General features: G+C 47.2%; 1 protein-coding gene across 1 annotated transcript; it reads right to left on the reverse strand.

Annotated features, from left to right (window-relative positions):
• Positions 1 to 489: 489 nt before the first annotated feature.
• On the reverse strand, positions 490 to 26,167 carry LOC147709873 (uncharacterized). The gene is made up of 2 exons (XM_086928323.1): positions 26,035 to 26,167; positions 490 to 4,059 (listed from the first exon to the last, which is right to left on the reverse strand). The coding sequence occupies exon 2, from the start codon at positions 3,631 to 3,633 to the stop codon at positions 2,272 to 2,274; it is 1,362 nt and encodes a 453-aa protein (XP_086784449.1). The 5' UTR covers positions 3,634 to 4,059; positions 26,035 to 26,167; the 3' UTR covers positions 490 to 2,271.
• Between the last annotated feature and the right edge of the window lie 393 nt (positions 26,168 to 26,560).

A 26,560-nucleotide genomic window follows, 5' to 3' on the forward strand; every position in this document is an offset into this window, starting at 1 on the left:
TATGAGTCTCCTGTAAGCAAATTAGATCAGACCAGTAGAATTTGGAGAATCTTGTAAACCATCCTACACTTCTTGGGATCAGTCAAACCACAGATATTCCATGTGACACAGCGTAGCCTACCCCACCCCATTCAAACAGTAGAAAAACCAACAACCAACAAGACTCGATTTACTAATAGTACTGTACAGAAAAATTACTGGACCTCTGAACAAGAATATACATAGTGTCGACAATATTTGAGTCATTAGCGCGTCAATCATGTTTCCTAAACACAAAAAAGATACTAGAAAAAGAAACAGCCTCCTGAGCCCCCGCCACCAAAACATCCCCCCCCCGAACTCCCCTAAACCCCCCCGAAACCACCCCCCACTTCCCAACCCCCTTGCCCCCACCCCCCATGTAGAGCAACAGGACCATGGTCCTTTTGATGGTCAGGTTGGTGAGACCCACTTTCTCCCGGAACCGGAGACCCCCCCCCCCCCCTCCATTAAAGCACTACGGTAGACCTGACCGCCAGATAAACAGAAAAGCCAAAGAGAGAAAATCTAGCAAACTATCTGTCAGGTCATCTAAAGTCACTAATCTTCAAAGTGAGCAAACATCCCATCCCGAGTCAATCCGAATTTAGTGCAACAAGTTAAATTAAATAAGGCAGTTCAACCTAGATAGTCCCAAGAAACTCCTTGGCCAATATCTCTGATGTAAAGTATTTAGTCTAACCTTTACAGATCACTTTCAACATAGAAGGAAAGAGTAGAAAGGCTTGAGCACCCTTAGCCTGGAACAAGGGCATCAGCTGACGAAGGTGCCATCACCTCTCAACTGTAGCTGGACAGAAATCAGGCTGCACAAAAAATTGACATCCCTTCGCAGTCCGCTTTTTATCAGGTCCGGCGAGATCAAATATTTTCTCACGTGCGAGAAAATTGTTGAAGCATATCCGGATGGCGCGTGGGAAGGTTTTATTGGTACCAGAAGCTGAGGTTTGCCGCTGCTAAAATGGAAACCGGTGTGCCCGCTATATTTCTAAATTCCAGTCCCATTGTGTAACTTCTGGGAACGCCTTCGAAAAGAGCTCGACTATGAGCTGCCTAACATCTTCGCCTTCTATATTTTCTTCGATTCCTAAGACTCTTAAGTTGTTTCTTCTTGCTCGATTTTCTAAGTCCGTGAGCTTCCATAGGATATCAGTATGTTGTTCCTTAATCTCTGTTGTGAGTTCTTTCTGGGCCACCACTGCATCCTCTAACGCCAAAATCGGCTCCTCAGCTTCCCCAACCCTGGAGGCAATGTCAGTACATGTTTTCACCACTCGGCGCAAGGAGTTCTGCATTCTACGGCACGCCCCCTGTGTACGAATGTTCTCCTGTCTTGTAGCCTCGCTGTGGGTGATGATAGTTTGGTAAATTGTTGAGAGGGTAACTTCCTCAGAGGTTTCTGTTGACGAGCCATAGGGATTGTCAGGTGTAGCTCCACTGTTCGTTACAGCTTGGTCTAATACTATATTCTGTAGGCAGACGGTATTTATCAATCCCTTGTGGCAGGGGGCTTTTTGAACTGTATTAACAGCGCTCGCAGCATTCACATCCTTAGAAGCCTCACTAAGGCGCTAATCCCCTGATTCACTGTCGTAGTCGGACCATTCAAGTTCAGCATCAAACTCCGGATCCTCCTCCGCTGATGAATGATCCGAAACTGAATAAAATGTATCTGTGGCCTCAGTGCTCTCTGGCCCCCTTGAATCGAGACCAGACTCTGGAGTAATGACTGTACCATTCGCAAACAACAGATTAGAGCCTTGCTCCAGGAGAGAGACTGAATGGGCATCAGATTGAATACATGGCTAAACTACAGTTCCCAGCATACATTGAGAAGGAGGTATGGGTGCAATATTAGACATATCACTTGAATTTTGTATAAGAGTAGCACCTGAGTTGATATCGTGTGGAATTTCTGATGTAGTATTTATCTTTGCCTAGTAATAAATATCTTGTTGCATTATGCACATTCATGGGTTTCTCTCCTACGTGGACTATCTGATGTTGCATAAGATGCTACTTTCTAATAAATGCCTTCTCACATTCAGTGCAGTTGAATGTTCTCTCTCCGGTGGAGATTTTCTAATGTTGCTTCAGCTCTCAATTGATTAAAAATGATTTTTCACATTCTGTACATTGGTATGGTTTCTCCCCAGTTTGGACCTTTTGATTTTGCTTTAGCTGTCGATTTGTTATACATGCTTTGCCACATTCTGTGCATTGATGTGGTATCTACCCAGTGTGGACTTTCTGATGTAACATTAGATGTGCCTTTCTAATGAATGCCTTCTCACATTTATATGGCTTCTCCCCAGTGTGGACTATGTGATGTCGTTTTAGATCTTTATTTGTTATAAATGCTTTATCACATTCTGTACATTTATATGGTCTCTCCCCAGTGTGGATTTTCTGATGTTGTTGTAGGTTTCCATTTGTTATAAATGCTTTGTCACATTCTGTACATTTATATGGTCTCTCCCCAGTGTGGAATTTCTGATGTAACATTAGATGTTCCTTTCTAATGAATGCCTTCTCACATTCTGCACATGTATATGGTTTCTCCCCAGTGTGGATTTTCTGATGTAACATTAGACGTGCCTTTTTAATGAATGCTTTGTCACACTCTGTACATTGATATGGTTTCCACCCAGTGTGGAATTTCTGATGGTCCAGTAGATATGACTTTCCAGGAAATGCTTTGTCACACTCTGTACATTGAAATGGCATCTCCCCAGTGTGGATTTTCTGATGTTCCATTAGACGTGACTTTCTAATGAATGCTTTATCACACTCTGTACATTGATATGGTTTCTCCCCAGTGTGGAGTTTCTGATGTAACATTAGACGTGACTTTCTAATGAATGCTTTGTCACACTCTGTACATTGATATGGTTTCTCCCCAGTGTGGCCTTTCTGATGTTCCTTTAGATGTGACTTTCTAATGAATGCTTTGTCACACTCTGTACATTGATGTGGTTTCTTCCCAGTGTGGATTTTCTGATGTCGTTTTAGGGCTTCATTTGTTTTAAATGATTTGTCACATTCTGTACATTTATACGGTTTCTCTGAAGTGTGGAATTTCTGATGTTGCTTTAGCAATCCATTTGTTATAAATGCCTTATCACATTCTGTACATTTATATGTCTCCCCAGTGTGGAATTTCAGATGTTGCTTTAGCAATCCATTTGTTTTAAACGCCTTATCACATTCTGTACATTTATATGGTTTCTCCCCAGTGTGGATCATGTGATGTAGTCTTAGATCTTTATTTGTTATAAATGATTTGTCACATTCTGTACATTTATATGGTCTCTCCCCAGTGTGGATTTTCTGATGTTGTTGTAGGTTTCCATTTGTTATAAATGCTTTGTCACATTCAGTACATTTATATGGTCTCTCCCCAGTGTGGATTTTCTGATGTTGCTTTAGATCTCCATTTGTTACAAATGCTTTGTCACATTCTGTACATTTATATGGTTTCTCCCCAGTGTGGATTTTCAGATGTCGCTTTAGCTGTTCAATTGTTATAAATGCTTTGTCACATTCTCTATATTTATATGATTTCTCCTCTACGTGGACATTCTGATGCTGCATTATGGCTTTCACGGCAGAGAAAACTTTTCCACAGTCAGTCGATCAGTATGGTTTTTCTCCAGTATAACTTTCTGATGTTGCACTTGCTTTGTCTCCCTAATAAATGCGTTGCCACTTTCTAGATATTCAAACGGTTTCTCTTCTGTGTGTTCTTTCTGATCCAGGTTAGCTCTTCCTTCGTAGTGCGAACCTTATCAGACTTGCTTCAGTATGTCAGTGTGTTAGTTTGCCAATGTTTATCAGGTGATCCCTAAGAGCCAAGTACAGACCACATTGGGCAGTTTGGATTTTCTGCTGTAGAAAGACTTTGGCGAGGCATTAGCCTTCAATGGAAGAAATTTTAAGGTGCACTGTTTTTACATCACTTCCTACACAACTGATGATTAATTCCTTCACTTTTTTTGTTCATTACTGCATTTATTTCACCTGTTGGAAGAAAAAAAAACACTGGATAAGCTTAAATGGTGGGTCCATCATGAAATTCTATTGGCATTTAATGAGACATTTAATTCACCACATAGACAAGTGTGCTGAAGAAATTCTAGATTACACTTTCAATGTAAAGATGCCATAGGCAGAGCAAGGGCATATGATCCTTTCTTGACGCCCTCCTATCGTGGAGTGTGGACTCAAGGAGTAACCAAGACTCCAGTTGAGTCTTTTGTGTAGCACCACAGTTCTTCTGACAGCGGTTCTATGTAGATCCAAAAGAGTCGGATGTGATGGGGCCAGAGACTTAGCACTTACGTCCAAATGGGCCTTATTTGTGAGGGAAACTTCAAAGAGTAGTTTTGAAGTACACCAGTATCGCTTTCAATCCTGGCACTCACTCCAGACTACCAAAGGGAGTAATCATTCCTTTATATGGGGACAGTCTACTACCCTGTGAAGGGTAAGAGTGGGTCCCTTCCTCCCATCTGCCCAGAAAGACCCATTGGGATGCAGATGGATGCAGATAAGTGTTAAATCACACCTAACCCTTGCAGTGTCTGTGGCTCTCTAGAAGGAATACACAAAGGGGTCGGTCACCTAGCCCAGACGTGTACTAGAGACAGGGTATAAGGCACAAAGAGCAGTACAAGCAGAGAAAAGTCCACTTTCTAAAAGTAGCTTTTCTAAAATTGTAATGTTAAATCCGACTTTACCAGTAAGGAAAATGCTACTTACCAGTATGCATCTGTTCTTGGCATGTAGAGCTGCAGAGATGTACACTTAGCATTAGATCGTCACCTGGTGGTGGGCTCGGATGATCGCATGTTGTAGTCATCTTGGAAGAAGTCTTTGTAGTCTCGAGATAGGTGACTCCTCGCTTGGACGATAGGGACTGTGGGCATCGGCTCCATCCTTAGATTGTTTTTCGCCATGATGGGAAATGGCGGCGTTAGTAGAAGTAAAGAAAAAAGATGTCCATGCGTGTGCATCTAAGTAAGATAAAACTGGAACAGATACAGGTCCCGGGGAGGCGGGAGGGCGTGTACAACTCTGCAGCTCTACATGCCAAGAACAGATGCATACTGGTAAGTAGCATTTTCTGTTCGAGGCATATGAGCTGCAGATTGTACACTTAGCATCGATTGTGCAGCAGTGTCTCCCCTAGCGGCGGTCACCTGTATCTGTTGCAGTAGTTTGAAAGAGAGTTTTAAGGACAGCTTGGCCTACTGCAGCTTGCTGGTTGGCTTGCACATCAACACAGTAGTGTTTAGTGAAGGTGTGTGTTGTAGACCATGTTGCAGCCTTGCATATGTCCTCTAGGGGGATGTTTCCTAAGAAAGCCATAGAGGTTCCTAGTTTGCGTGTTGAGTGCGCTCTAGGAGGAACTGTTAATGTACGTTATGTGTTTTGAAAGCATATTTTTATACATTTTACAATCCACCTGGCAATCCCACCTTTAGAGATGGGGTTGCCTTTATGAGGTGGAGAGAAAGACAAACACAGTTGTTTTGTTTTTCGAAAAGACTTAGTCCTATCTATATAGTAGAGAAGAGCTCTTTTAACATCTAATGTGTGTAGAGCCCTTTCTGCTACAGAGTTTGGGTTTTGGAAAAACACATGTAATCTACAGATTGGTTTAAATGAAAAGGAGTTCTGACTTATGGAAGGAATTTTGGATTAGTTCTTAAAACCACTTTGTTACGATGTAGTTGTAAAAATGGTTCTTGTATTGTAAATGCTTGTATTTCACTTACTCTTCTAAGAGAGGTGATAGCAATAAGAAAAGCTGTTTTCCACGTGAGGAATTGCAGTTCACATTTATGTAAAGGCTCAAAAGGGGGTCCCATGAGTCTTGTAAGAACAACGTTTAGGTTCCATACTGGAGAAGGTGGCAACCTGGAAGGGATGATTCTTTTTAATCCTTCCATAATGCTTTAATTGCAGGCACTCTGAAAAGAGACAGATGTCTGTTTTGTAAATATGCTGCAATTGCTGCAAGGTGCAGGCGTATGGATGAATATACTAAGTTACACCTTTGTAAATGTAAAAGGTAACACATAATATTCTGGATGGAGACATTCAGGGGATCAATGTGGTTATTGTTGAATAAATGGTGAATCTCTTCCATTTAGCAGCATAACAAGCTCTGGTAGTAGGTTTCCTGGCCTCTTTAATAATGTTCATACAGTCTGGTGGTAGGTTAAGATAACCAAACTCTAAGACTTCAGGAGCCAGATTGCCATATTCAGTTGATTTGGGTCTGGATGTCTGATGTCTCCATGGTTCTGTGTTAGCAGGGATGGAGTTAGTCGTAGATTTTGGTGTGGAACTACAGATAGTTCTAGCAGTGTGGTAAACCATGGTTGGGTGCCCATGTGGGAGCTACTAGGATTAGTTTGAGAGACTGTTGTCTGAGCTTGCGTACTACTAATGGTATTAGTGATATTGGCAAAAAAGCGTATGCAAATCTTCCTGACCAGTTCATCCATATTGCATTGCCCTTGGACAGCTGGTGTAGAAACCTGGCGGCGAAGGTTAGGCATTTTGCGTTTTCGTGTGTGGCAAACAGATCTACGTCTGGATGACCCTGCTTGTGAAAGAATGGTTGAAGAACCTGCGGATGTAGTTCCCATTCATGAATTTGTTGTGTCTGCCGACTCAACAGATCTGCTTTCTGATTGTGAACTCCTGGAAGGTGCTCTGCCAACAGATATATGTTCTGTGGAATGGCCCATCTCCAAATGTTCTGTGCGAGCTGGGACAGTTGTAGCATGTGAACAGCAGCTATATGCAATGATATGTGCTGGGAAAATGGTTCGCTTCTGTTTGTCGACGACGTTTCGACCTTCAAAACAAAGTGGAGGGGGCGTGGCCAAGATGGCGACGGAGTAAGACTAGGTGGTGACTCAGTGGTGGCGGCTGGGGATTTGGTGTGATTGCAGTGTGTTTGGTTTGATTCTGGCGTTATGGGGGGCACTGTTTGGAGCGGTGGGGGGGGGGGGGGCGTTGACTAAAAGTTGCCTGTTACAATAGGCTCCTGAAATGTTAAAGGCCTTAATTCTCCTCAAAAGCGTCAGAAAGTATGGAAGTATATTCTTGATCATCATTTAGATGTGGTGGGCCTGCAGGAGACACATTTGGCCCGTAAAGATGAATCTAGACTTAAGCTCAGGCAATACCCCGATCTACAAATCCTCTGCCACTACTAAGCACCGGGGGGTGGCGCTTTTGTTCCGCTCTAAACTTCAATTTCAACCCATGGGGGTGCGGGGTGACAAGGAGGGGCGGTGGCTGATGGTGAAGGGGATGCTCCTGGGTAAGCTTTGCACGTGGGTGGTTGTCTATGCACCGAGTGCGGGCCAGAATGGGTTCCTTGAGGCCTTTCTGAGGGTGGTGGGGGACTTTGGGGAGGGAGCGTTGATAGTGATGGGGGATTTTAATTTGGTTTGGGACAAAAGTCTTGATTGCTCACATCAGCAGAGGACGGAGGCAGGTCTCTTCTCCCCTGAACTGCGCGACACTTTGATCAGTCTGGACCTTGTTGATAGCTGGCGCTCCCTACACCCCCGCACTAGGGATTACATGTTCTATTCCCATGTCCACCACACATATTCACGTCTTGACCACATTTTTCTACATCAGTCTTTGCAGGGCGATTTGCGGGACAGCAAGATATTTCCGCTTTCGGTGTCGGATCATAGCCTTTTGGCGACGTGCTTGGTCTGGGCCCCGGAGTCATCCCCTCACCGCAAATGGTACTTCCCTATCTCTCTTACGCGGGATGAGGAATCCTGCAAAAAACTTAGGGCAGCCATTGGTGAGTTTTTTGAGCTTAACAAAGATGGAGACACCTCGGTCTTCACCCAATGGGACGCCTTTAAAGCGACGACACGGGGCACGTGCATTGCGCTGAACTCCGCCCTGAACAGGCTTCGGCGCGAGGAGAGGGAGGCGCTGGAGGCGGAACTGGCGACACTGGAAACTGCGCATAAGCAGAATCCTTCTTGAAAGACCCTTCGCCCTCTTGCTGCGGTGCAGGGGAAACTCAGGGCCCACTATAATAATCGGGCCGAGTATACCCTCTTGTGAGGGGGTCGTCGGAGTTGGTCGTGATGCGGTTTAGTGTTTCTGTGGACGATGGCGATGCCTCCTCCGGTTTGGTTGACGCAGTCCCTCAGGGTGATCTTGTAGCCATCCGGGATGGCTATGGCGATGTCCGGGGCTGAGGAGGCGTTCATCCATATTTCCGTGAGGAAGGCGACGTCTGGTGATGTTGTGTCGAGGAGGTTCCAGAGTTTCACGGCGTACCTGTGGACGGAGCGGGTGTTGAGGAGGATGCACTTGAGGTGGTTGTTGCTGGTGCTCGGCTTGGCGGGTATGGTGCAGGTCCGGAGGCAGGTGAATTGGCAGGCTTATATGAATAAATGTGGTTGGGTGTCGCACACTTTCAACTAATTGCTCAAGTTTTACCGATATGTGTGCTGCTCTGTATTAATGCCTGCCAAGCATTGGTGAATGAACTCTAAATTAAGGCCTAACCCCACGTGGGCTGCTAGGACTACAGTGCGCACTACTAAAATAACGTATAAACATTCAAAGAACTTTTCAAATTAATCCACAGTGTTGCAAATGCTACTTACCAGTATGCATCTGTTCTTGGCATGTAGGGCTGCTGACATTCATATCTGTGCATAGATCGCCGCCTAGTGTTGGGTCCGGATGATTGCACATTGTTGTCCTGGAAGAGTCTTCGAAGTATCACAAGATAGGTGGCTCCTCCCCTGGACTACAGTGCGCATGGGCATCGCCTCCATCCCCAGATTGTTTTTAGCCATTGTGGCCGAGATGGAGTGAACTATGTGAGTGATGACCATGCTATGAGCATATATATGAATACTGCAGCTGCTACAGGCGCCGGGGAGGAGGGCGGGCGATATGAATGTCAGCAGCCCTACATGCCAAGAACAGATGCATACTGGTAAGTAGCATTTGCAGTTCGAGGCATGTGGGCTGCTGAATTCATATCTGTGCATAGAATACATAGCAGTCCCCCCATTATCGGCGGCCGCCCGTGCCAGCTGCAGCAGTTTGGAAAAGTGTCTTGAGAACAGCCTGACCTACAGCTACCTGCTGTTTAGAGTGCACGTCTACACAGTAATGTTTAGTAAATGTATGTGTGGTAGACCATGTGGCTGCTCTACATATATCCTCTAAGGGAATGTTCCCAAGGAATGCCATAGAGGCCCCCAACTTTCTGGTGGAGTGGGCTCTTGGTGGAATTGTAAGAGTGCGTTTAGCCTTAGCGTAACAGATCTGAATACATTTCACGATCCACCTAGCAATACCAGCCTTGGAAATAGCGTTACCCTTGTGGTGTGATGCAAAGGCAACGAAAAGCTGCTTAGTCTTTCGAAAATCCTTCGTCCTGTCAATGTAATACATTAGGGCCCTTTTAAAGTCAAGGGTGTGGAGCATCCGCTCCGCCAGCGACTCAGGATTCTGAAAAAACACCGGCAACTCGATTGTTTGGTTTATGTAGAATTGAGACACAACCTTGGGTAGAAATTTAGGGTTAGTGCGGAGCACCACCTTGTTAGCATGGACTTGGAAAAAAGGCTCTTGGATGGTGAGGGCCTGCAACTCGCTAACCCTCCGTAGCGATGTAATTGCTACTAAGAAAGCCACTTTCCAAGTCAGAAACTGAAGCTCACAAGAGTGTAGTGGCTCAAAAGGAGGACCCATCAGCCTTGTGAGAACCACATTGAGGTTCCATTCTGGAGCTGGTGGTGTCCATGGTGGAATGACCCTTTTGAGTCCTTCCAGAAATGCCTTAATAGCAGGCACCTTGAAAAGTGAAAGGTGTTGCCTATTCTGGAGGTATGCGGCCATCGCAGACAGGTGAATGCGGATGGAAGAATACGCCAAATTGCATTGGTACAGATGGAACAGGTAACAGATGATGTTCTGAATGGAAGCATCCAGCGGGTTAATGTCGTGGTTCGCACAATAAATGACAAACCGCTTCCATTTAGCAGCATAACATGCTCTAGTAGTGGGCTTTCTTGCCTCCCGAATGATGTCCATGCAATCCGGGGGAAGATTGAGGTAGCCAAACTCTAGGACTTCAGGAGCCAGATCGCCAGGTTGAGCTGTTGCGGATCTGGGTGCTGAATGTCGCCATGGCTCTGCGTCAGAAGGCTGGGCGTGAGATGAAGCCTTTGATGTGGTACCACGGAAAGTTCCAGAAACGTGGTGTACCATGGTTGGCGAGCCCACGTTGGAGCAACCAGGATGAGAGTCATCGAGTGCTGCCTGAGCTTGCGCGCCACCAGCGGTATCAGAGGTGCTGGGGGAAAAGCGTACGCAAATCTGCCTGACCAGTTCATCCATATCGCATTGCCCTGCGATTGCGGGTGTGAGAACCTGGCGGCGAAGCTTTGGCATTTGGCGTTCTCCCTTGTGGTGAACAGGTCTATCTCTGGATGACCCCACCTTTGGAAGTACGGTCGGAGTACTGATGGATGTATCTCCCACTCGTGCATTTGGTGGCTGTGCCTGCTGAGCAGGTCCTATTTACAACAAGGGGTGGTGAGGGACAGAGTTTCTGAATTAAGCAGAAAGCTCTCACCCAGTCAAGAGATCAGGGCTAGATCCAACACCGTTTTTTAGCTCACTGCACCATCCCAGTTTCAGAACCTGGCTGTATGCAAATTAGTCTGTTCCTGTCCCAGTGCATGATGGGAACAGGGCAAACCAAACTACAAAAGCCAATTCTTACACTGGGAAGGAAACAAGCTCCCGGGGACCGGTTTCTGGCATTACAGCCGTCTTCGGCCCGGTTTGCTTGAATCCTGATGGTGCAATGAGCAAGGGTCTCACATCTGAGAATACCCTTCCACGCTTAGGGTGGACAAAAATATTTACAACAAGGGGTGGTGAGGGACAGAGTCTCTGAATTAAGCAGAAAGCTCTCACCCAGTCAAGAGATCAGGGCTAGATCCAACACCGTTTTTTAGCTCACTGCACCATCCCAGTTTCAGAACCTGGCTGTATGCAAATTAGTCTGTTCCTGTCCCAGTGCATGATGGGAACAGGGCAAACCAAACTACAAAAGCAAATTCTTACACTGGGGAGGAAACAAGCTCCCGGGGACCGGTTTCTGGCATTACAGCCGTCTTCGGCCCGGTTTGCTTGAATCCTGATGGTGCAATGAGCAAGGGTCTCACATCTGAGAATACCCTTCCACGCTTAGGGTGGACAAAAATATTTACAACAAGGGGTGGTGAGGGACAGAGTCTCTGAATTAAGCAGAAAGCTCTCAACCAGTCAAGAGATCAGGGCTAGATCCAACACCGTTTTTTAGCTCACTGCACCATCCCAGTTTCAGAACCTGGCTGTATGCAAATTAGTCTGTTCCTGTCCCAGTGCATGATGGGAACAGGGCAAACCAAACTACAAAAGCAAATTCTTACACTGGGGAGGAAACAAGCTCCCGGGGACCGGTTTCTGGCAGGTCCGCCATCTGATTGTCTTTGCCTGGGAGATGTTCTGCCATTAGGAAAATGTTCCTTTGAATGGCCCACTTCCACATGCTCTGAGCCAGATGAGACAGCTACGGAGAGTGTGTGCCCCCCTGTTTCTGAATGTAGTACATGGCCGTCATGTTGTCCGTCCGGATCAACACGACCTTGTTGCACAGATGTACTTTGAATGCCTTTAAGGCCATGAAGATTGCCATCAGTTCTAATACATTGATGTGCATCTTCCTTTGCTGTAGTGTCCATAGTCCCTGCACTGTGTAGTGGAGTACATGCGCTCCCCATCCCTGGAGAGAAGCGTCCGTCGTCAGGATCATCTGTGGCACAGGCTCTTGGCACGGTCGGCCCCTGCAAAGGTTTTGTGGATTCCACCAATGCAGAGAGTTGTACGCCCGACCGCTCACCAACACTAGGTCTGTTAGTTGCCCATGAGCCTGAGTCCACTGACGTGCTAGGCACTCCTGAAGCGGACGCATATGTAACCTCGCGTGCGGGACAATGGAGATGCAGGAGGCCATCATGCCTATCAACTGCATGAACACCTTCGCTGGCAGCGAGTGCTGAGGGCTGAATCGTTGGATCAGCGTCTGAATACTGGCGACTCTCACTGAATTCGGCTGCGCAGTGGCCGCCAGAGTGTTTATTGTCGCGCCCAGATACTGCCGTATGTGGGCGGGCTGGAGATGAGATTTTGGGTAATTCAGTGAGAATCCCAGATCGTGCAGGAGATGAATGGTGCGGGACACGTGGTCGGCGCACTGTTGTTCCGACTTTGCCTGAATGAGCCAGTCGTCCAGATAGGGGTAGACGTGGATGTTTTGACGTCTGAGATGCGCCGCCACAGTCGCCAGGCACTTCGTAAAGACCCTGGGCGCTGTGGTGACCCCAAAAGGCAGAACCCTGAACTGGTAGTGCTGGTCTTGAATGGTGAACCTTAGGTACTTCCTGTGTGAAGGATGCAGGGGAATGTGAAAGTATGCATCCTTGAGATCCAGAGTAGCCAGGAAGTCCGCTTGTCGAAGCAGGGGGAGAACCTGCTGCAACGTGAGCATATGGAAGTGTTCTGACAGAATGTACCAGTTGAGGGGCCTGAGGTCCAGGATGGGCCTGAGAGATCCGTCCTTTTTGGGGATTAGAAAGTACAGGGAGTAAACCCCTGTTCCCCTTTCTTGCAGTGGAACAAGCTCTATTGCCCCTTTTTGCAGCATGACTTGGACTTCCTGCTGCAACAAGTGCAAGTGCTCGCCGGACATAGGACGGCTTCTTGGAGGTATGTTTGGTGGAGTGGAAGTGAGTTCCAGACAATAGCCGTATTGGATAAGAGATTTGACCCACCTGTCCGTGGTGATGGATTTCCACGCGGGCAGGAACTGCTGGAGTCTCCCCCCGACTGGTGTTGTGTGGTCGGGGGGCAGTGACAAGACGTCACTGTTTGCTGGCAGTGGAGGACCTGGAGCTGTTATTTCCACGTCCTCTGCCTTTGACGTTGTTGCCCCGGTAACCCCCTCTACCCTTGTTGGTGTATGAGGATTGGGTGTTGCTCTTATAGTACTGCGTGGATTGTGATGCCTGACCCCTTGAGGTGCCTCTGTTATTGGAGCGGCGAAAGGAACCACCCCGAAACTGCTGGGACTGTAGGGCAGTGTCAGTGTCTTTTTTCATCTTTTCAAGGGCTGCATCCACTTCTGGCCCAAACAGGTGGTCTGGATTAACTGTTTGGTTTAAGATGGTAGTCTGTATGTCTGGTTTAAAGCCTGATATTCTAAGCCATGCATGCCTACGCAGTAGCACGCTAGTGTTTATAGCCCTGGAGGCAGTATCAGCCACGTCCAGTGCGCACTTAATTGAAGCATTGGTGATAAGCTTCCCCTCCTGAATCAACATTTCAGCTCCCTCCTTGTACTGATCAGGTAAGTGCTGTAGAAGGGTTTCTAGGGTGTCATAGTGTGCCCTATCGTAGCATGCAAGTAGGGCTTGCGTGTTCGAAATGCGCCAAATATTAGCTGCCTGCGCAGCAATACGTTTCCCTGAGGCTTCAAAGACCTTCGATTCCTTGTCTGGGGGAGGAGCATCACCCGTGGTCTGTGAGTTTGCCCGCTTACGTGCGTTGGAGACAACCAAAGAGTCCAGTGGCAACTGTCCCTTGATGTACGTTGGGTCAGTGGGCGCTGCCTTGTATTTTTTGTCAATACGAGGATTGATGACTCTTGCCCGGGTGGGCTCCTTGAAAACCTCAGGCGCATGCTTTAGCACTCCTTTGAGCATTGGCAATGTCTTGACAGTCTTTTCAGCCACCGAGAAAGTGTCAAACAGAAAATCGACATCCACTGGGTCGGCATGGAGGTCGACATCATGATTGGCCGCCGCTCTCTCAATTAGAGCGTTGAAGGCTGCAGAGTCCTCTGTTGGGGAAGTTTTTGCAGCAAAAAGCTGCGGCTCGTGTCCTGACTGAGGGTCCTCAGGGTCGCCTCCAGCAGTCCATGGCTCATTGACCTCCTCTGGATCCGAGTACGCTGGATAATTGTACTCCTCCTCCTCGTCCCCGTCACCCTCCACAGCGTCAGAGTGAGTGGGTGAGAGTTCCAGACCTTGTGGAGATGCAGGCTCCATAGGGGCAGGAGTACCCGCAGAGTCCAACTTCTTTTTAAGTGGAATGTGAAAATGCTCCAACACAGGCTCCGGGGTGATCTTCCTTTTAAGGAGAGAGAGCTTGCCTGTGTTGGCGTCGATGACAACCTCTCGATGCTCCCCGTCGGCTAGTGGTTGATGCCGTGGCTTCGGCACTACCAAGGATGCTTTAGGCGTAGACACCAGCTTCAAGGGCACCCCGGCCCCATGTTTCGGCGCGAAAGCCTTCGGCGCCGTCTTTGGCGGCAGCGTGAAGTGGATCGGCGTTTGCGCCTTCGCCGGTTTCTGCGGAGGCTTCGGCGCCACATCCTTCGGCTCGAGAGCCGCTGCTTCCTTCCGGATACGCTGAAGGGACTCCGTGACCTTTTTGGTAAAGGAGGGGGAGGGCTGGACCGGCTCGAGCGAGTCCTCCGAGTCCGGATTCGGGTCGGCGACCAAAGGCGCAGTCTTCGGAGCCGACACAGCACCCCCCTTGGCTTTGTCGACCGGGATCGGCGCAGCCAGAGACTTGGGGTCGTCCTGACGCTTTTTTGAGGCTTTCTTAGGGTCATCGACCTTCTTGGCGTCGACGCGGCTCTTCAGAGCGTCGACCAGCTTCGGCGCCGACGCAGCCGCGTTGGGCGTTTTCGCCTTCGGCTTCGACACGGGGGCCATTTTGGCGTGGCTCTTGATCTCGGCGGCCATTTTAGATTTCTTCGGCGCCGAGGCCTCTGGAGCCTTTGATCCCACCAGTGCGACTTGCACTTTCGGTTTCGATACTGATGGTGCGGATCCCGATGGCTTCACTTTCGGTTTCTGTACCGGGAATGGCGCATCACCAATGTCCGTGGCCGGGCCCGGAGGCGGGGCCGTGGGACGAGTATTGAGGTCTTGGGTAAGGCCCGAAGGCGATCCCTCGACCTGGGCCTTATGCTGGGGTTCTGCCCCGGAGTTAGTATGAGGATGCTCTTCCTCCGAACTATCCTCCACGGTGGCAATGGCCCCGTCGTCGTCCCCTACCTCCTCTACGACTTCCTCGAACTCTTCATCTCCCGCGTCGTAGTTTTCATCCTCCGACGCCGGGTTAGAGTCCGAACCCTGTAGGACGGTGTCGTCTTCAACATCCTCCTCAAAGATGTTAGCTGGTGGGGGTGCCCGATAACTGGGCCTGCAGTCTTGCGGCCCGACGTAGTTTGAGAGTCTTCTTCGACCGGAACTTGGAGCAGGCCATACACCTGGCCTCGTCGTGGTCCGGCGACAAGCATCTGTTGCACACAGGGTGCACGTCGAGGTGTGAATACTTAGAGGCACACACTGGGCACCTCTTAAACGGAGTTCGTTCCATGTTGAAGTAGTCTGGAGCGTCGTGTAGGCCCGTCCGCGCCGACAGCACGCGGAAGGGCAGCAAGTGTTCGGAGCCGATGAATAAACCAACCCGAACGATAGACAATACCGACGCGAGTCCTAAAGACCTTTTGGTCTCAAGTAAGGAAAGTTAAACAACTATCGATTCCGACAGAGGGAACCGAAACACATCCGAACCCAATGGCGGAAAAAAACAATCTGGGGATGGAGGCGATGCCCATGCGCACTGTAGTCCAGGGGAGGAGCCACCTATCTCGTGATACTTCGAAGACTCTTCCAGGACAACAATGTGCAATCATCCGGACCCAACACTAGGCGGCGATCTATGCACAGATATGATTTCAGCAGCCCACATGCCTCGAACATTCGATACGTTTCATTTAGGTACAGAGGATTCTTCGTAATAGACAGACTACATAGGTTCGCTTATAGAGAGAGTTGTCATCGTTCTTGATTTTGCACGGATCATTTAACCACGACGTTCGTCTTTTCTATTAAGTTGACAATTGGAACCCCTGACGAAGGGACAAGAACGTCCCGAAATACATTGGGTGGTGGTTCATGAAACATTCTAAAAACAATGCATATTGTAAATGTTATATGATTTGATCCTACGAACAGTCTTTTGGATTCTACTGATGATTTAAATAAATGAAACGTATCGAATACACTGTGGATTAATTTGAAAAGTTCTTTGAATGTTTATACGTTATTTTAGTAGTGCGCACTGTAGTCCTAGCAGCCCACGTGGGGTTAGGCCTTAATTTAGAATTGGCAGGCTTGGCAGGTGAAGGGTCCGTGTGTGTGCCTCGAGGTGGCTTGGTAGCAGGCGGTGTTTCGGCCGGCGTTGAGTGCGTCGAGGGTGGCGGTGTCGTAAGTTTGTCAGGTGCGTTGGCATCGTCGAGGACCAGGGGTCCTGGCACTGGGCGTGGTCTCTGCGCACAATCAGCACGCCCGCTGCGTGTGACCGCAGCGCGTACGCGCGGGCTCCATTTGAGGCGAAGTGGGAGGGAGGAGCAGCTGGGAGATGGGAGCGGGCGGCCAATGGTGTCACAGAATACAAAGGGGGCGGGGCCGCGAGAGAGCAGCGGCGGGGAGCTGTCACACCGGCAGTACAATATTGACAAAAAACGCAAAAACTACTGACAGCAGAAAACACTAAAATACAATTATGAAATGGCAAAGATGAGGGCAACAGCGGGAGGAAAAAACAAGCAGCAGCGAGGGGGCACCAAGGTCAGGGACCAACCTGTGGCGCTGGGGCCGAGACGCGCCTACAGCTGATGGCCCGTGCAGTGTGGGGGTGTCCTAGGGTCAGGTCACACTCGCCTACGCCGCGCCGGCTCCATTTGAGGCTAAGGGGGAGGGAGGAGCAGCTGGGAGGCGGGAGCGGGTGGCCAATGAGGTCACAGAAATCAAAGGGGGCGGGAATATTACTGTAAGCAGGGGCAATTGCAGATGTGCATGGTGGTCTATACACCCAAGTAACCCACTGAACTATCCCTGTAAAATACAGTCTTGTAATATGCTGGCAGACTCTCGGCAGGAGGCGTGTAAACCCACTGAGCTATCCATATAAAATACAGTCCTCTAATATGCCGGCAGACTCTCTGCAGTAGAAGCATCAACCCACTGAACTATCCCTATAAAATACAGTCCTGTACTATGCTGATAGACTCTTTACAGGAAGCATTAACCCACTGAGCTATCCGTTTAAAATACAGTTCTGTAATATGCTGACAGACTCTCTGCAGGAGGCGCATTAACCCACTGAGCTAGCCATATAAAAAACAGTCCTGTAATATGCTGACAGACTCTCTGCAGGAGGCGCATTAACCCACTGAGCCATCCGTATAAAATACAGTTTGATTCTGTAATATGCTGACAAACTCTCTGTAGGAGGCACATTAACCCACTTAACTATCTATATAAATTACAGTCCTGTAATATGCTGACAGACTCTCTGTGCAGGAGGCGCATTAACCCACTGAGCTCCCCATATAAAATACAGTTCTGTAATATGCTGACAGACTCTCTGCAGGAGGCGCATTAACCCACTGAGCTCCCCATATAAAATACAGTTCTGTAATATGCTGACAGACTCTCTGCAGGAGGCGCATTAACCCACTGAGCTCTCCATATAAAATACAGTCATGTAATATGCTGACAAACTCTCTGCAGGAGGCACAATAACCTACTGAACTATCTATAAAAATACAGTCCTGTAATATGCTGACAAACTCTCTGCAAGAGGCACATTAACCTACTGAACTATCTATATAAAATACAGTCCAGTAATATGCTGACAGACTCTCTGCAGGAGGCGCATTAACCCACTGAGCTCTCCATATAAAATACAGTCCTGTAATATGCTGACAAACTCTCTGCGGGAGGCACATTAACCCACTGAGCTATCCATATGAAAAACAGTCAATTAATATGCTGAGAGACTCTCTGCAGCAGGCACATTAACCCACTGAGACATCTGTATAAAATACAGTCCTGTAATATGTAGCACACTCTCTGCAGCAGGCACATTAACCCACTGAGACATCCATATAAAATACAGTCCTGTAATATGTAGCACACTCTCTGCAGGAGGCGCATTAACCCACTGAGCTATCCATATATAATACAGTCTTATAGTATGCTGGAGAATCTCTGCAGGGGGTGCATTAACCCACTGAGCTATCCATATAAAATACAGTCCTGTAATATGCTGGCAGACTCTAGGCAGGAGGCACGTTAACCCACTGAGCTATCCATGTAAAATACAGTCTTGTAATATGCTGGCAGACTCTCTGCAGGAGGCGCATTAACCCACTGAGCTCTCCATATAAAATACAGTCCTGTAATATGCTGGCAGATCCTAGTCAGGAGACGCAATAACACACTGAACTATCCATATAAAATACAGTCCTGTAATATGCTGGCAGACTCTCAGCAGGAGGCACAATAACCCACTGAGCTATCCATATAAAATACAGTTCTGTAATATGCTGACAGACTCTCTGCAGGAGGCGCATTAACCCACCGAGCTAGCCATATAAAATACAGTCCTGTAATATGCTGACAGACTCTCTGCAGGAGGCGCATGAACCCACTGAGCTATCCGTATAAAATACAGTTTGATTCTGTAATATGCTGACAGACTCTCTGCAGCAGGCACATTAACCCACTGAGATATCCGTATAAAATACAGTCCTGTAATATGTAGCCGACTGTCTGCAGGAGGTGCAATAACCTACTGAGCTATCAATATAAAATACAGTCCTGTAATATGCTGGCAGACTCTAGGCAGGAGGCGCGTTAACCCACTGAACTATCCAGGGCTCTAGAAATGTACTCGCCCGCTCGCAAATGGGAGTGAATTTTGTGCAGGTCAAGTCAGTTTCAAGGCCTACTTGACCGGCCTGGCGAGTGCCTCTCTGGTAGGTGCAGTAGCTTGTGGAAGCTCTAGGTGGCGGGATGCGGTGCGCGATGAAAGGCTTAGGGGGCAGCATAGCGCATATATCATGCACGCACTGCCTATTGTTTGTTTGGGTGCCAGGGCCGTCAATCTTGTAGCGCGCAAAAGCGCTACCAATGACGGCCCTGGCCTGCCCCCGCGCTGTGCTGCTTAAAAGTGCAGCAGTGACGTAGCACGCCACCACGCGCTCTCCTCGGTGGAGTCGGGACGATTTAGGCCGACCGCAAAACTTAATTGTGAGTATTGTATTTCTGATTTTGCTGAGCTTGTGCCAGTTATTGCTCTTTGCGTACCGCTGCCTGTGTTGTGTGCGAGTCACATGCTGGAGTAAGTCATAACACTGCTGGTGGGGGCATCTTTCCGTCTGTGTGTGCATGTGATCTTTATTCTACAACTTTCAAGTCACAAGGTGTTGGCTCTGGTGGAGTCCAGGAATGTGGGGGGCTGTTGAGTGGGAAACGAATCCTAGGACGGCAGTTGCTGCCTAGACCTGGGGACTGACGGCCTGGAAATAAAGTACTTTTCCACTTGCCCGACGGAGTTGCCTCATTTTACAAGGGGGGACTAATGACAGCCTTGAAAACAGGAAGCATCAAAGTTATTAGAACTATGATTTAACCAGTCGCTAGTAGGCTTGAAAACAGGGAGTATGATTGCGAACTCTACTAACCACTGGGTGGGCATGCAATGTTGCGTAAGCCAGCAGGGAGCAAAATTACGATGCAGCAAATTATATGCACGTCGTTACACCCTCAAACTGCAGTCCAAAAATCTTTTCTAGAAAGCTAACAAATATGCCCTACGGGGCCCAGGAGACACCGCAACACAATCGAAGGTGAAATGGCCAAAACACATGGCGCGTTTCTTTTGCAAAATCTGGGCAAATGCAGCACCATGAGGAAGGACTGCTGAGGGTAGGGGTGTACGAAACACTGACAGAAGTGAGAAGCGGTTCTTCGCTGCTACAGTTAGGCGGCCTGTGTTGACAAGGCAGCGAGGGCCCCTCCTGAGCCAAGGTTCTGTCTCCCGAAGGTTTATCTGCTCTCCCTGGAGTACCGTCCTGATTAATGGGAGTGGTCCTCACCTCAGCCGAGCTCAGCTGATGTCCGTGACTGCCAGTGCAGGAGCCGCATTTACCACAGGGCAGGGCTCAGAGGCTTTCACTCTTCTCGTGTTCCGGGGGGTAATTATTTTCAGATTTGAGGCACTAGCGCACAGCTGCTATTTTCCTAGAGGCCTGCCAAACCCAAGACAGTGCGTTTAAATAAAGGTGGAGTGGAGGGAATTATTGGCTTTGACCCCCGTGTGAGAGAAACAGTAATGCACCCTCAAAGGTACAATGCGTGATAATTTACCGTCCCCAAGCGTGTGCGCGATCATGTCCCTAGCTAGCAGTCCCAAGTATGCTTGTCGGACATCAAGGCATCACTCCCGCGTCTCTCATGCTCTTGGGGGGCAGTTGAAAGGGTGTTATCTCTCTCCCCCCCCCTCCTTCTCCAGAAAGTAAGATGAGCCAAGACACCGGAGACTTATCATCATCTTCGTGGGGATCACTGTGAGTTACTGGATGCTTGATGGTACTGTGCCCTTCCATTTCTAGTGCTGTGCAGTTTCATGATCTTGGGTCATATTGGGGTAAATTTACGATATGTTTCCCTCATCTTCATTGCTTGATTTGGTAATTAGCTGCCTAGGTAAGCTGCACTGATTGAATTTTTTCCTTTGGTCTTAAATAAGATTCAATATATTATTTGTGCAACTGTGAGTTGAAAATGAATGTTTTAATGAATCTGTAAAGTTATGTGCAAATTGGTAGATTATGCTGCATATATAGAATGACAATGCGGTAGTAGAACAGTAGTTGCACTGACACTCTGTGTAGAGCAAAAAAAACACTTTTTGGTGCAGGCACATTGTCTGAAAACATCATGTAATTATTGGCTCCCAACATGTAGGCAGAGACAAACTCTAATGCTCACTCTAATTGCCTGGTGACCGCCCTACGTTGTCAAGCCTGAGAGACCATTGTGCAAATATTTGTTTACAGGTCGGACTGTCTGTGCTGTGCCCGCTCTCACTGTTTAAAAAAGGTTTGCTTGCCTTGGCCGGATGAAGTGCAATGGCGTGGAGAGTTTGATTTGGCTGTGTTGCACCGTAGAGTTACTTGCACTCTTTTATAAACGTCCGAAGGTGGAAATTAAATGTCTCTTCCCCGAGTTTATACTGCTATGCAAGTTGCATTCCTAGAACAGGTTTACTATGCTGGTATAGTTTATGTTTCCTCACCTTCATTGCTTGATTTTGCACGCAAGACAGTGTCACCATCACCTAGGCTACGGTGCGGATTGTGCAGATTGTGTGACCACTAATTACCACCCAGTTTCCCCCCAAAAAGTAAGTTTAGGCCCAGAGTTAGGCTTTGGGAGGGGGAAGCGTCAGGCAGACCTAAAGTTTGGTTTTACTGAACAGGTATCATAACCCTCCGTCCCCCATTAGAACCCGCAATACTCAAGAGCAGACTAGTGAGTCTCAATAGTGAGTCAGTTATTTCATAAGCTGCACTGGTGTTGCACATTGTTCAGTTCCATTGATTAGAGGCTGAGCGCATTTCAAATTGAGTGCTTTTGTGCGAATCTGCCACACAGTGAGAGTTACAGATCTGATGCAGTTAAAAATGTATATTGGAACCATCATTGTTTTATTGAAAGCAAATGTATATTAACCCAGTATTGTAGTTTGTACAAACTTCAAGTTATATTTTTTAATTAGTTAGTTAATTAGTTCCTAGGCTGTTGGCGCTGCAAATGTTTTGAAAAAAGTCCATTATACGATCAATTGTGGGTCGAGTGCATTGCTGTTAGGTTGAGTAGAAAAGTCTACTCACTCGACTTGCAGGTCAAGTGAGATTTTTTAGATTTGTAGAGCCCTGCTATCCATATAAAATACAGTCTTGTAATATGCTGGCAGACTCTCAGCAGGAGGCACATTAACCAACTAAGCTATCCATATAAAATACAGTACTGTAATATGCTGACAGACTCTCTGCAGAAGGGGCATTAACCCAATGAACAATCCATATAAAAAACAGTCCTGTAATATGCTGACACTCTCTGTGCAGGAGGCGCATTAACCCACTGAACTATCCATATAAAATACAGTCCTGTAATATGCTGACAGACTCCTTACTGCAGGCACATTAACCTACTGAGATATCCCTATAAAATACAGTCCTGTAATATGCAGCCGCTCTCTGCAGGAGGCGCATTAACCCACTGAACTATCCATATAAAATACAGTCCTGTAAGATGCTGACAGACTCTCTGCAGGAGGCTCATTAACCCACTGAGCTTTCCGTATAAAATACAGTCCTGTAATATGCAGCAGACTCTCTGCAGGAGGCGCATTAACCCACTGAGCTATCCATATAAAATACAGTCCTATAATATGCTGGTGGACTCTCTGCAGCAGGCACATTAACCCACTGAGACATCAGTATAAAATACAGTCTTGTAATATGTAGCACACTCTCTGCAGGAGGCGCATTAACCCACTGAGCTATCCATATATAATACAGTCTTATAGTATGCTGGAGATTCTCTGCAGGGGGTGCATTAACCCACTGAGCTATCCTTATAAAATACAGTCCTGTAATATGCTGGCAGACTCTAGGCAGGAGGCGCGTTAACCCACTGAACTATCCATGTAAAATACAGTCTTGTAATATGCTGGCAGACTCTCTGCAGGAGGCGCATTATCCCACTGAGCTCTCCATAAAAAATACAGTCCTGTAATATGCTGGCAGATCCTAGTCAGGAGGCGCATTAACACACTGAACTATCCATATAAAATACAGTCCTGTAATATGCTGACAGACTCCTTACAGGAGGTGCAATAACCTACTGAGCTATCCATATAAAATACAGTCCTGTAATATGCTGACAGACTCTCTGCAGCAGGCACATTAACCCACTGAGATATCCGTATAAAATACAGTCCTGTAATATGTAGCAGACTTTCTGCAGGAGGTGCAATAACCTACTGAGCTATCAATATAAAATACAGCCCTGTAATATGCTGGAAGACTCTAGGCAGGAGGCGCGTTAACCCACTGAACTATCCATATAAAATACAGTCCTGTAACATGCAGCCGACTCTTTGCAGGAGGCACATTAACCCACTGAACTATCCATATAAAATACAGTCTTGTAATATGCTGGCAGACTCTCAGCAGGAGGCACATTAACCAACTGAGCTACCCATATAAAATACAGTCCTGTAATATGCTGACACTCTCTCTGCAGGAGGTACATTAACCCACTGACTGAGCTAACCATATAAAATACAGTCGTGTAATATGCTGCCAGACTCTCTGCAGGAGGTACTTTAACCCACTGAGCTCTCCATATAAAATAAAGTTCTGTAATATGATGGCAGACTCTTTGCCGGAGGCGCATTAACCTACTGAGCTATCCATATACAATACAGTCCTGTAATATGCTGACCCTGTGGTACTTCCATTGTCGTGGTCCGATCACAGTGCCATTTTATTTGACCTGAAGGATTCAAAAGGCCTTCAACCCAGACCTGAACCCATAAGGAAGATTGCAAAAAGATCCTGGAAAAATTCAGATTGTTTAGCATTAGAAGGAGCACTGAAGAGAACCATGTGCCCTCTCCCCTCTCGGGTGGACGAGGCTACGTCGGCCTATACAGATTGGATAGACACAGCATGCAATAAATTAGTTCCGGTTAAACATTGAACCCTTAAACGGGCCCAACCCTCAGATTCCTAGTACTCAGATGATTTTTAAAAACCTGAAACAGCCTGTAAAATATTAGAATGGGCATGGAGGAAAGGGTATAAAAGTAAGGATATAGAAATTTATAAGCAAAGTCTCAGAATCTATAAGGAACTATTGCTGGAAACAAAAAAGAAGTTTTTACAGAACAAATTTCTCAAGCTAAGTCCAATTTCAAAGAACTCTTTAAAACGATTACTAAACTTGCCGCACCAGCCCCTAAGAGCTTAAGTAGTCCTGAATTGTGCGAAAAATGTGCTCCTTTTTTCCAACAAAAGGTGGAATGTATTTTTTCTACATTCACTTTAGCCCAAAAAGGTGAAAAAGTGCAGCCACCTAAAATAGAACCTAATAGACCCAACCCTACACCAGTTTTAGACAAATTATTATTGCTAGAAATATAAGAGTCAATCAAACTTTTGAACTCTATTCGATCAGGGTCTTCCATGGACCCATGTCCAGCGTTTGTATTGAAATTAATTCCGGAAGTCAAAGGGTAAGCTCTTACCCCTTTGCTCAACACCATATTCACCACCGGCATATTTCCCAGGGACTGAAAGAAGGCCTCTATACTCCCCCCATTAAAAAAAACAACTCTGGTTCCTAAGGACCCAAGTAGTTATAGGCCAATTTCATGGCTTCCGCTTCATGCAAAAAATGCTGAAAAAGATATGAATTCCCAGCTCAGTGTATTTATCCAAATCAATAATCTACTCGACCAATCTCAATACAGGTTTAGAGGTGAACACAGCACGGAGCTGACTTTAATTAAATCTACAGAGGAACTGAGGGAGGCCTTGGACTGTGGAGGCAAGGCAATACTGATTATGTTAGATTTGTCAGCGGCCTTTGACACGGTCCATCATGAAGTTCCGATGGACCGGCTGTCTGAAGCAGGGGTACAGGTTGATGCTTGGAACCTCCTGTAGTCCTTTCTAGCTGAAAAAACACAAGCAGTCGATCTAGACAACAAGTCAAAGCCGTTTCCTGATTCTTGTGGGGTGCCTCACGGCTCACCGTTAAGCCCAACAATTTTTAATATGTACATGATAACTCTGGCATGTTTGATAAGATCCTTTGGCTTCCAACTCACCTCCTATGCAGACGACACTCAAATTGTGCTATATCTTTAGAGATGTGGAGGAAAAAGAAACTGGGGCACGTTTTCATGATTGTATGAGAGCCATCTCAGGATTGGATGTCGACCAACTGCTTGAAACTAAATTCAAGCAAAACAGAGGTCATCATATTCAGAAATAATCCACACCTATGGACACCAGACTGGTGACCAGAAAGAAGATTTTGGTATTTGCCCTGATTCCAGCAAGCAACAAATCTGTGGGTGTTAGTGCATAACAAACTTACGTTTAGTGACCAAATAAGCACGGTGGTGTCAGCTTGTTTTCTGATACTCAGAATCATAAGAAAAATAAAGCTTTGTCTTACAGAAGAAAGTCTCAGGACGGTGGCCACGGCACTTGTTATGGCACGTCTGGATTATTGCAACAGCGTCTGTCTGAACGCCCAAAAACAGCACATTAACAGGCTTCAGATCGTGCAAAAAACGGCGGCCAGGTTGTTGACAGGGACACCTAAATATTGTCAAAAAAGAACTAATATAACTACACTGGCTCCCTGTGAAACAAAGGGTAAGCTTTAAGGCCCTCTGTACGGCATTTAAAGCCCTCAATGGAATCGGCCTGACCATCTGAGGCAAAGATTCAAATAGTATGTTCCTGGAAGGACTCTTCGGTCCACAGGAGCAAGACAAGTCCTAGTTCCTATATTTAAAAAAGCCAGTTGGGGAGCTAGGAGTTTCATCGCCAGCGCATCTAAGGTCTGGAATGATTTGCCGTTCCATTTGAGAAATTCAGCAGATCTCCTCTCTTTTACAAGCATTAAACAAACAAACAAACGTTGGCAAAGCCAGGAGATTGTGCATGGGTGACAGCTATTGGTTTTGTCAATGATTGTTCAGGGCCTGTGCTCTGAGGACATAGATACAGAATTCACGAATTGTTGATGAACTCTTTCTTGCAAAAACTCAGAGCCTCGAGGAGCCTCCAGGAGGAGTCAGTACAGGGTCTGTGGGGTCAATGCTGAGGGATGAGGGTCGATGACAGAGAGGGGGGGACATGGACGAGACCCCGCCCCCCAGCCCCCTCCTCAGCCTCCCCCTCCTCAGCCTCACCTCTGACACACCAGGCCTCACAGCGCCTGCAGATGAAGCCTCCGCTTCGAGGCGCCCCTGGGGCTGCAGCTCCACTGTCTGAGAGTGCACTTCTTGGCTGCAACTACGGAGGACGTCACTTCCGGAGGTCGTGAATGCGGATCTGCGCATGCGCCACCCACTGGCTACGTATTTATGGGGAAGTGAGCTCAGTGCAGGTAGTGAGTGTAGATCTGCGCGTGCGCAACGGCGGCTACGCGTTTGTGAAAAGATCGACTATAACTGCGCATGCGCGCACCTTCAGTTACAAGTTGAGAGGGAAACCGCTGTTTCCCTCTCAACTACAACTTTCAAGTCACAAGGTGTTGGCTCTGGTGGAGTCCAGGAATGTGGGGGGCTGTTGAGTGGGAAACGAATCCTAGGACGGCAGTTGCTGCCTAGACCTGGGGACTGACGGCCTGGAAATAAAGTACTTTTCCACTTGCCCGACGGAGTTGCCTCATTTTACAAGGGGGGACTAATGACAGCCTTGAAAACAGGAAGCATC

Source organism: Lissotriton vulgaris, chromosome 6, assembly GCF_964263255.1.
Source record: "Lissotriton vulgaris chromosome 6, aLisVul1.2, whole genome shotgun sequence".
NCBI lineage: Eukaryota > Metazoa > Chordata > Amphibia > Caudata > Salamandridae > Lissotriton > Lissotriton vulgaris.

Coding starts and splice junctions, on each gene's coding strand:
- LOC147709873 (XM_086928323.1), bottom strand. CDS start 3,633: ATGCAGCATCAGAATGTCCACGTAGAGGAGAAATCATATAAATATAGA.